Raw genomic sequence first — 10,563 nt, forward strand, 5'->3', positions numbered from 1 at the left:
TTATCTGCGTGTAATATATATTTCTAATTATTATTTGTTTGTATTCTTCGAAAAAATGTACAACATATACATAACATCAAAACCTTGGCACAAGTCTTAAGTGATGGAACTGTCTGCTGTATGTTCATCAGCTTGTATTATTTTTTTTCCAGTCATATCTTTAGTTTGTGCAGTTGTATCTTCACTTAATTTACCTTCTTCTTTCTCAAGTATGAATAGCTTGTGATATCGACTTCCGGTTAATGGTAGATGAGGTGCTATCGCACTTGGTTCTAGGAAGAGTGCTGAGGAAACCTTAAAAAAAAATATATTTTAATTTCTATACTTAATCATCATTAATCAATTATCATAATTGCAGATTTTTATCAAAATTGCAGATTTTTATTACTATTAATACTAAATTATTTAAATTGTGTATGTTGTGTTAGAATGACGCTTGCTACAACAAAAACTGTATAGTTCTTTATTTTTGCAAACAACTAAAAAAAGATTTTTCAATTATGTCATTGTAGCAAATGGATGATATTATATACCTATATGTGTAACATTTTAATATTAAGTAAATAAATGCAACAATGCTTTCATTATCTTTTCATTAAAAATTTGATTTAAAAAATATAATATCATTATATGCATTACTTACACGAATATCTTGAACTTTAGCTTCCCGTGACGTATATTCACGTAATAAATAATTTTTCCCAAATTCATGGTAAATACGTGTATCATTTATTCTCAGCATTACATTATCGATTCTAAGAAAATATCGTAATAGTATAAAAAAACTGCTGGGCATGACTCTCTACACAAAAAAATTAAGATTAAAACATATACATAACTTTGTTGTACATTATTATAAAATATATATTATGAGAACTTACAATTTTGACTGAACACACTGCAATGCCATTGTCATGAAGTTCATCTTCAAACAATGTTAAATCGTGGTAAAACATAATCTTATCTCTTTGTTTTAATTTATCCATATCAATTCTTTCATTTGTTTCTTCGATTTTAACGCCAGATATCGTACCGGTATAATTAGTAGTAAATGTCCAATCAAACGGTTTGATTTTTTCTTCTAGATATTCACTGCTGTCCGATCTGTAGATACATACGTGAATAGAAAAATTATTTACATCAATACAATTATATACAATTTTATCTTTAATGTTTTTCAGCTTAGAAATATGAAGGAAAGTCACACCACTTTGATATGTTTTTATTTATCTTTCTTTTAATATGCAAGAGTTTTACCATGTTCAAAATAATAAGTAATTAAAATTAAAAATAATTATATGATTGCTACAAGCAATGTTAATAATTTATTAAAAAGAACTATATAGTTAAGATTTGAAAAAAATTCAGGAATACCCATATTAAAATCATAAAATTATTAAATTTGATAAAAAATTTTTATATTATGTAAAGATTAGAGAAAAGAATTTTTTTTTACATAGCACTTTTACCTAGACTCCTTCCACATTTCCGCACAAGCAAGCTGCACATTAATTTTTCCATTGGAAACATATTTCAAAGCGTCCAAAGCATTAAACTGTAGCAGGGCCCCATTCTGATGTGTCAAAGATAATACGTTATTGGGAAACACCATGTCTGGCATATGTGGTAATTCCAATGCATTACTGTACCTATAAGAGAATGAAAATTATTTTTCTGAGCATATTATAATATTTTTAATGATATTTTCTGATGATATTATAATATTTTCAAAATTATTTATTTTCAAGATTAATAAGTGACATACATGCAGAATTGACAGGCATTTGCATTTTCAGCACTGCATCCAGCCTCACTTTTGGAACATTTGGAATGGAGTATGTGAGATTGGGTGTACTTGATACGCCATGGAGGGCAAACATGTTCCTCCTCGTTTACTGGTAGTCTTAAAATATCGATGCCGCCGTGCACTTTTACAGCTGTCATGATCTAAAACTAAAAAAACATCATTTGTTACATTAAGAGAATCTGACTTCAGATAATATAAGTTAGTTAATCTCTGAGAATGAATCGATTCAACAATTGGATGTCTACATCGTTCTTCTTTCGTTTTTATAATCGCACGTTAAAATATGTAAATATGTAAACCAGACATACGAATACCAAATTGCCATTAGAATATTTTATTTAACAAATATTTTTTTGTCTATTCCAAAACATTAAATGATGAGATTTAATTTTTACAATTAATTAAACTAAATTTTTAATAAACATTGATATTCTGCTTTTTATATTGGTTATCTTACATTATTTCAGTTGATAATTCCAGTAGTTTGCGTAGTTTGTATACCTTTTATGTGCTAGATAACCTTACCTAACATTATCCATATTATATCACGAACTAAGAGGAACATAGTAATGCAGTAATGCTGTGCCCTGTAGTGAAACGGCGCTTGCGTACAGAGACAGCCAATCAAAGGACGGAATTCATAGCTCTAGTTTACACCGAGCACTTGGTACGCGTATCAAGTAGTGAATTTAAGCTGATCAGCCAATGATTAAACACATTCACTAGTTATTTACTATTTGATACGCGTACCAAGTGCTCGGTGTAAACTAGTGGTCTGTTCTTTCTAGCTGCACTGTTGCACCGGTGCAATAAGTTAAAGTAAGACAAGTATATTTTTTCTCATTCTAACTTATTGCACCAGTGCAACAGTACAGCTAGAAAGAACAGACCACATGAGTTTCGCGTGTATAACATGTATAAGCGACGAATTTGTTGTTAGACGAGTTAACCTATCGTAGAAAAACATCTTGCTTTTTTTTTAAATTTATCAATATTGATTTATTGATTGCTGCATAATAAAGAATATAAAAATTATTTATTCACTGTATTATTATCTAAAGTAATGCGCGGATTTATTTAATTAATTAAAACGTTTTTATACAAATCGGTTACACGCTGTCAATACGTCGGTTTCCAAGGAGCGTACAAGTCTTTTCCGGTAATATCTTCGATATTGATATGTTATTTTTATATTGAATGAATAAATGACTTAGCTAAATATTTGTTTTAGATCAACTTATCTATTTTTATTACGATGGACGGCGTTGAATTATTCAATGCATTTCTCATGACACATAAATCGCAGCTTGAATCCTACGGCGTCCCGCAATTATTCTGGCAAACTTTATATAAGAAATTGAAAGATCAGATTTACGATGCCGGCCTTGCTTTCCAGCTAGCGAGAGTAGACTATGAAGATGGAGAAAGGAACATTACAGACCCAATATGGAAGCTAATTGTATCTACAGAGAATGGTATATCAGCGCAAGATCCTAATAACATTTATCTTGTTGATCACGCATGGACATACGACGCTGGTAACGCTCAACAGAATTTAACTCAGGTACCTGGCCTGCTTGACCGAATGTGTCTTCTCATGGGGCTGGACACTGAGCTGGATGAGCGGGAGAAGATCGAGAAAGTTACAAATGAGATGTGGCGTTACAATCAGTCATACTCTGTCAACTATGGACAGATCGAAGACAGAATGCCGGTGTGGTACATCATGGACGAGGTCGGTTCAGCGATAAATCACAGCGACGAGCCGAATTTTAGAGCCGTCCCTTTTCTGCATATGCCTGAAGCTGTAATTTACACGCTTTTGTTTCCTATAAGAGATATCATTATGGGGGACGAGGTAACGAGAGACTTCGTTGAGGGTCAGACGAAGGATCCCAAAAAGAGACGCGCGTTATTATTGCCCTGGGTCCATAGCACCTTTGAAGACGAAAGTTTCAAGCAGAGCGAGCCGAACGCGGATTACTTTTTAGCGGGTCACATTCCTGAGAACTTGCCAGAGAATCTGGACGCAGTCAGGGTGGACAGTGGCAAAAAATTGAAGGTATTTTCGCAATACAGTTACGTGAACGATTACCTGACAGATTCGGCGTTTGAGATCACGGAGAACGAGGACGAGGCGGACGTGCTGTGGCTCGTGTCTCACTACAAGACGTATAAGGAACTGAATGCTTCTTCGCCCCACGTTTTCGTGAATCAATTTCCATACGAGAGCGTACTGACGACGAAGGACCTCCTATCGATCGTATGCAGAAGAAAAGCGGCAGGCAAATTGTACGACTTGGACACCCTTGAAACTTATCCAGCGTGGTTACCGACGACGTATAATCTTAGCACGGAATTGGTACAATTCGTCGCGTATTTCACACGGCGAGCGGACAAGGACTTGGACAATCACTGGATCTGTAAGCCGTGGAATCTAGCGAGAGGCCTGGACACTCACATCACGAACAATCTCTATCATATTTTGCGGTTACCCTCCACGGGCCCGAAGATCGCGCAGAAATACGTCGCGAGGCCGATTTTATACAACAGGCCGGACATCAGTCAAGTGAAATTTGACGTGAGATATGTCGTACTGCTGAAATCCGTGAAGCCGCTGCGCGCGTACGCTTACGCGAATTTCTTCCTGCGCTTCGCGAATCAGCCGTTCGCGCTCGACAACTTTGGGACGTATGAGCAGCATTTCACCGTGATGAACTACACCGAGGAGAATCCGCTGTTCCATGAAAAGTGTGCCGATTTCATTGTAGAATGGGAAAAACAGTATCCCGATTATCCTTGGAGGACTTACGTCGAGCCGAAGATTCTCTTTGTCCTACAACAGGCTCTGGAGGCCGCGGCCTCGCAACCACCGCCGAAAGGAATAGCCGAGAGTCCGCAGAGCAGAGCTGTGTACGCTGCCGACCTGATGCTGGAATGGAAGGGTAGTGAGATACAACCCATGCTACTGGAAATCAATTTTACTCCCGACTGCCAGCGGGCGTGCGAATACTATCCGGACTTTTACAATGACATTTTTAAATGCCTATTTCTAGATATCGACAATCCAGCTGTATTCCATGCATTAGATTCAGCCGAAGAATAACATCATGATTTATAAAGTTTTATATAAGAGAAGATTAGATTTTTTGATGCTGGCTTTGCCTTCCAATTGGCAAGTAAAATAGAATGTGAAAAGAATTAAAGTTAGAACCAATATGAAAGCTAATTGTCTGACAGAAAAAAATTTTATAATTTAAGGATTTCCTATAAAAAACAAAGCCAAATTAAATTTCTAGTTAAACTTGTATATTTTTTGTTCGATTCTTGCTGGAATACAGTTGTTTACAATGTGATGCTATTGATAGAGAATAATTTGACATCATAACTTAGATTTTCTAAAGAATTAATTTGATCTTTGTAAGAAATCCTACAATTTAAAGTTATAATTTTATTGTTATTATATATGTATATATTGTTCAAAGTTTTGCTAAAGCCAAAATATATTTTAAACATTTCTTAATCAAATGTTGTATTGTTAGGTTTTTAGTTGGTGGCTATCATAATAAAATTATTTGGAACACTTAATCGTTTGCTACTAAATGAATTCATAATATTCATGAGCGATGGAAATATACGTGATTGTTGAGCCTATTTTGGACTCGTATTCATATCGGACCAGTGAATCGTACGTATTTCATAATATCACCTTTGATATTTACATAGATATCTGATTTAGCATTAATTTATATAGACATTAACGACCGAATTGCATTACAAAATTAATTACATTTGTGAATTACGTTGCAGGCAACTTTGCGTTATCTTTTATTCATTAAAATTAATTAGCATGAAGAGCGCATGGATTTAATTGGGAGACTTAGCCTGAGGTATATGTAACTTCAAAATTAAGCGCCATGAATGGTTTAGTTCGTGGAACGTGAGTGGACCGGCGTAGCAATCGCGGCTTCTTTATACTCTGTATCTGTAGGAACGCTTCTCCTTTCTCATCTCCCACATTTCTGAATTGTGTACATTGACACATTCCAGATACAGTTTTGACAGCATTTATTTCCCTACTAATTAAGGACAACTCATCTGAGAATGAGAATCATTTGCGCTGCATTAAATTGCAAGTATTCTTCGGAAAGCGAGGACTCGTCAAATATCACTTTTATCAATTTTCCAAATGATGACACGTAAGTGTAATATTTTTTTCGATAGGTTAACGAACGTTCCACATGGTTCCACATTTGTTCATAATAAGGCATGTAAGGCAAGTCCTCAACTTCAGAAAAATAAAATGAATTTTTTTCATAATTTTTAGATATATATTCTGATATGTAATAAATTTTTTATTTGCTTAAATTCATATTGAAGGAGTAAAATTAAATTAAAAATTCATTTTCTGTTTTTGTTAACAAAATGAAAATTTTACAAAGAAAAAATTTTTTAATGAGAACTTATAGATGAAAAAACTTATTAAAATGTAATTGTTTAATAATAAAACCAAATAAAAGCAATTTTCAGGAATTGATTTCAGATTTATTTCTTCAGAGTGAATTTGAGCATCTAAAAAAAAAACTATGTATTGAAATATCTGTGTATGTGTCAGTTTTATAAATTTTTGAATTTCCAAGTTTTAGACCTTTCCTTGTTAGTTAATAAATTAATTATTTTTTTACTTTATCATGTTGCTCTTAAATTATCTGTAATTATTATACTTATGCCACTGTTTTATTAATTCAAAACTTGACAATGATTTTTGTTGATGACAGAGCCAAGGTATGGGCAGAATGTTGTGGCAGATCAGATTTAGTTGCAAAATCGAGTGCAGAATTGCATTCGAATTATTATATTTGTTCCCATCACATTGAAGATCGTTGTTATGTAAGCAAAGCTGGTTCTGTTGTTGTGGAAGAAGGTTCCATTCCTACTTTATTTGATACCGACTTGACTATCGATGGTGAGGACTCGATAAATATGTTCGATAAAGCGCAACAACTGCAAGAAGTAGGCGATGATGTTCCTTTAACATATTGCGATATGAATGTCGAGATGGACGAATATCACAATATCTCTGTAAAATTTGTCAATTTATGTCGAATCTGTGGTAAATCCACTCTGGATGGAATAGACATCTTTGCAGCCAAGGGTGTAGAGCTGAAATTAAAAGAGAGGATAAATTTGCATATGCCTATCTCGATTGACATAAATGACTCGTTGCCGCAGAAAGTATGTACTGATTGCTGTGACAAATTAGAAATTGCACACTCACTAGTTGTTTCATGTTTAAGAACCGATATACGTTTAAAACAATTTTTAAATATTGAAAGAAAGGTAAGAGTTAGTGTAGCATTAGTTGATTGTAAATATTGTTGTAAGTTATATTCATTTGTAAGAAATTTTTTAAATACATTAATTGTATAATAGGTGAATATTTTCTTTTGCAGCCAGAATATGAAAATAAGTACAATGTATTGTTTGATGAATGTTCGTTAGAGATAGTTCAACAAATGTGTCTGGATGAAAATACGCATCCTAATCTGTTTATTGCAAATAAAACGATAAATTCTGATTCAGTAACGAATTTAAGAGGATTGGGAAATAGTGAATGTTCTGAAATACAAAATAGTAATTTTCCGAGTATTGCCAAGAATGTTGTGCCATTAGAGCTTGATCCTTTGGTCCATAGTTGTAAAAAAGTTAACGGTAAAAGTAACATGATTATTGTGGAAGAGCTAGCAAAAGTTCAACAAGATAAAATTAAAAATAGAAGCCTTAGTATTTTATGTCTGCAGTGCCAAACTCTCTGTGAAACGCAAGAAATATTTGAAAATCATAAAATATTTTGTAATAAGATGCAAAATATCTCTGGACATGTAGATACGTTTAGAACAGTGAAAAACGGAAAGTTTGAGAACAACCAGATTAATGATACTAAAGTAGAAAATTCCCAGATGTGCAACGAAAGATTTGATGCCAAGCAAGTTATCAATAATGTTAAAAGCTATGAATTAATGCTCTGTACTGTTTGCAACCAAACATTCAAATGTCAGCAGGACTACGATGATCACAAATATCTTCATTTTACTGAAGCGAATAAAAGATGTGGTCATTGTGAAAAAGCATATCAGAATAAAAAGGACTTGTTAGTTCATATTATGGAATCGCATGATGGCCGATTATCATTTAAGTGCTCTATATGCGATAAAACATACGAGAAATGGTCGAGTTTGGATATCCATGAGGCTACTCACCGAACAGATAAGCCCTATCTTTGCGATTTATGCGGAAAAAGCTTTAAGCATTCCAACAATTTGAGGGGACACAAAAGAATTCATTTAGACGAGTCTGTAAAAAAGAGACACGTGTGTGAGATCTGTGGCAACGCATTTAGGTCACGGTAGTAATTACAGAAATTTATTCTTGAAAAAAAATTTCAGCAAAATTCATAAAAATAAGATTATCTTATATTTTTTCGTTTGTACAGATTTCACCTGCGAGAGCATATGAATCAACACGACGATAACAGACCCTATTCTTGCGAACAATGCGGGAAAGCCTTTTACAAGAGGATTCAATTGCGACAACATAAATTGTCACATGGTTCTAATAAGCACACGTGTCCGATTTGCGGTACAACGTTCAATCGTAGAGGAAACATGAACGCGCATATGAAACGGCACTGTAATAATAATGGAGGATATACATGCAGTGTAAGTATTTTATGAAATCTTTGCGTAATTAAATTTGCTTGATTGTCACTGATATTAGTCATATTCTCGAAAATCAATTGGAAACAATGATTATGCTGTTTATTATAGATTTGTGCCTACAAATGTAAATCTATGAGCGAATTGAAGATACACAGAAAGAAGCATACCGACGAAGAAATAGTGGAGAGCATTAAAAAGAAATGTATTGACAAGGAGATATGGCGTTGTAACATTTGCGATAAAATATTCCCGAAGCGCGCTACTCTGTTAAATCACGAGCGTGTGCACGGAGACGATAAGTTTTACGAATGCGACGATTGTGGCAAGAAATTAGCGAGTAAAAGCTCGCTGATGTATCACAAAAAGTCGATGCATCTAAGGGAGAGGCCGCACATGTGTCATTATTGCGGAGACTCATTCGTTTCGAGAGAGGCGCGGTTGATTCACGAAAGGATACACACGGGCGAACGTCCGTACGTCTGCAAGGTGTGCAATATGCGGTACAGATGTTCCAGCAATCTCAGTCAGCACATGAAGATCCACACGGGTCTGAAGCCACACAAGTGTCACTTTTGCAACAAAGGTTTTGCGCGCAAGGGTGCGTTAACCGTGCACGAGAGAATCCACACGGGCGTTAAGCCTTATTCTTGCAAGACCTGCGGTAAGAGTTTTTCGCAGAAAAACGACATGTTGAAACACGCCAAACGTACAACAACAGATAAATGCAGTGCGGTCGGAGTAACAAGATCTTTAAACGGAAAGAAGAATATAATGAAACATTTCACGATGCACGAACAAAATACCTTAGTAATTTCGAACGTCAATTCATCACATCTTCAGATCTACGTCAATGCTAGTGCCTCTTCGGAAATTAAGTAATTTTAGTAATATCCATGCGATATAACAGTATACGATGAATCAAACGTCAAAGTTTCGTAAAAGAAGAGCTAATTAAAATGTTCCAATTTTTATCAATTATTAAAACATCGCGCGAAAAAGGTATGAAGAAATCGTACTTGAAGAACGTGTATAGAAAAACGCTAGTATTTTTCTACATACGCTAATATGAGATACGTATTCGCCAAGTTATTTCTCATACTTATTTTTTATCTCATATTTTTTACAGATTTCTGATTAATACAAGAGTACAAAAAATTATCGAACTTTTATGATTGACATACGGATATCTTAGAATATACAAGTCAGAATATATACAAGAAGATACAAGTTAAGACTGTTTTATGTTTACAAAATAATATTTTTGACTAGCTGCTCTTATTGGAATATGCATAATTAAAAAGCTAACATATACAAAATTTAAAGAGAATATAAGCTAATTGTGTGCATCAGAAAGAGTGCATTGGCGTAAGTATAATAAACTATAAAGATATCATTGCCTTTCTTAAACATAGATAATTATTTAAAATTTAAATTTATACTTAAATTCAAACATGTGTATGTAATCTATTTTATTATGCTCTGAGATAAGTATGGTCTAATATGATCTTTAAATTTTTTTAGATATCTAAGAAACTCTACACATCAGACTTTATAAAGAAGACTTCATAAAAAAGATCATATGTGATTTATGGTAATTTAATGGAATCTTATTGTCTTATTCTTGCATAAGATTGTAGTTAACGAATCGTATTGATGTTTGTAATATATGATAATGAAGATTTCGCAAATTATTTCTCGAATGTATAGTCAATGCTCAATCTGGGTTTAACAAGCAATCACCTGTGAGAGCGCTTGTTTACATTTCGGTAGTCTTCTCGCATTGCTGAAAGATGAGAGGTGTAAAATAAAAGCCGTTGTTATATATAGAATAATACTCTTTATTGTTTTTGATAGTTGTTGTTTTTCATATCGTGCGCTGCAGTTTCTTTTTACTCAACTTTTGTCATTCAATATCCAGTTAAACGACACCCCGTTTTACTGTCAGTTCTGCTGCGGCTGCTGCTGCTAATATATTTTGGTAAAACAGTACGTGATACAACTCCACGATTTTAGAACAAAGAGAAACGAAAGGAAATG

General features: G+C 34.0%; 3 protein-coding genes across 10 annotated transcripts; 2 read left to right on the forward strand and 1 right to left on the reverse strand.

Annotated features, from left to right (window-relative positions):
- On the reverse strand, positions 1-2,395 carry LOC105833286 (TIP41-like protein). Of its 2 annotated transcripts, none has more exons than XM_012674918.3 (6): positions 2,265-2,395; positions 1,766-1,953; positions 1,470-1,649; positions 882-1,104; positions 644-802; positions 1-294 (listed from the first exon to the last, which is right to left on the reverse strand). In XM_012674918.3, exons 2-6 carry the CDS (start codon positions 1,942-1,944, stop codon positions 97-99), a joined length of 939 nt encoding a protein of 312 aa, XP_012530372.1. In that variant the 5' UTR covers positions 1,945-1,953; positions 2,265-2,395; the 3' UTR covers positions 1-96. The 2 variants fall into 2 exon arrangements, with proteins under 2 accessions (XP_012530372.1, XP_036145681.1); XM_036289788.1 differs by having other exon boundaries at positions 2,333-2,372.
- A 290-nt stretch (positions 2,396-2,685) lies between these two features.
- Positions 2,686-5,392, forward strand: LOC105833287 (tubulin--tyrosine ligase-like protein 12). 3 transcript variants are annotated; one of them, XM_012674919.3, is made up of 2 exons: positions 2,686-2,966; positions 3,039-5,392. In XM_012674919.3, exon 2 carries the CDS (start codon positions 3,063-3,065, stop codon positions 4,911-4,913), a length of 1,851 nt encoding a protein of 616 aa, XP_012530373.1. In that variant the 5' UTR covers positions 2,686-2,966; positions 3,039-3,062; the 3' UTR covers positions 4,914-5,392. The 3 variants fall into 3 exon arrangements, with proteins under 3 accessions (XP_012530373.1, XP_012530374.1, XP_036146193.1); XM_012674920.3 differs by lacking the exon at positions 2,686-2,966 and having other exon boundaries at positions 3,150-3,282; positions 3,372-5,392; XM_036290300.1 differs by lacking the exon at positions 2,686-2,966 and having other exon boundaries at positions 3,155-3,282; positions 3,360-5,392.
- Positions 5,393-5,405: 13 nt separating this feature from the next.
- LOC105833289 (zinc finger protein 85) lies at positions 5,406-10,352 on the forward strand. Of its 5 annotated transcripts, none has more exons than XM_036290299.1 (8): positions 5,406-5,495; positions 5,858-6,006; positions 6,586-7,147; positions 7,261-8,213; positions 8,301-8,526; positions 8,635-9,525; positions 9,653-9,891; positions 10,048-10,352. In XM_036290299.1, exons 2-6 carry the CDS (start codon positions 5,912-5,914, stop codon positions 9,403-9,405), a joined length of 2,607 nt encoding a protein of 868 aa, XP_036146192.1. In that variant the 5' UTR covers positions 5,406-5,495; positions 5,858-5,911; the 3' UTR covers positions 9,406-9,525; positions 9,653-9,891; positions 10,048-10,352. The 5 variants fall into 5 exon arrangements, with proteins under 5 accessions (XP_036146192.1, XP_028044543.1, XP_028044545.1 ...); XM_028188744.2 differs by lacking the exon at positions 5,406-5,495 and adding an exon at positions 5,618-5,697; XM_028188743.2 differs by lacking the exon at positions 5,406-5,495 and adding an exon at positions 5,650-5,747.
- The last annotated feature ends 211 nt before the right edge of the window (positions 10,353-10,563 follow it).

This window comes from Monomorium pharaonis, chromosome 7, assembly GCF_013373865.1.
Source record: "Monomorium pharaonis isolate MP-MQ-018 chromosome 7, ASM1337386v2, whole genome shotgun sequence".
Classification (NCBI taxonomy): domain Eukaryota; kingdom Metazoa; phylum Arthropoda; class Insecta; order Hymenoptera; family Formicidae; genus Monomorium; species Monomorium pharaonis.

Coding starts and splice junctions, on each gene's coding strand:
- LOC105833289 (XM_036290299.1), top strand. CDS start 5,912: ATGAGAATCATTTGCGCTGCATTAAATTGCAAGTATTCTTCGGAAAGC. Junction 6,007..6,585: donor AATTTTCCAAATGATGACAC/GTAAGTGTAATA, acceptor TGTTGATGACAG/AGCCAAGGTATGGGCAGAAT. Junction 7,148..7,260: donor TTTTAAATATTGAAAGAAAG/GTAAGAGTTAGT, acceptor TTTCTTTTGCAG/CCAGAATATGAAAATAAGTA.
- LOC105833286 (XM_012674918.3), bottom strand. CDS start 1,944: ATGACAGCTGTAAAAGTGCACGGCGGCATCGATATTTTAAGACTACCA. Junction 1,650..1,765: donor AATGCCTGTCAATTCTGCAT/GTATGTCACTTA, acceptor ATTCTCTTATAG/GTACAGTAATGCATTGGAAT. Junction 1,105..1,469: donor GAAATGTGGAAGGAGTCTAG/GTAAAAGTGCTA, acceptor ATGTATCTACAG/ATCGGACAGCAGTGAATATC.
- LOC105833287 (XM_012674919.3), top strand. CDS start 3,063: ATGGACGGCGTTGAATTATTCAATGCATTTCTCATGACACATAAATCG.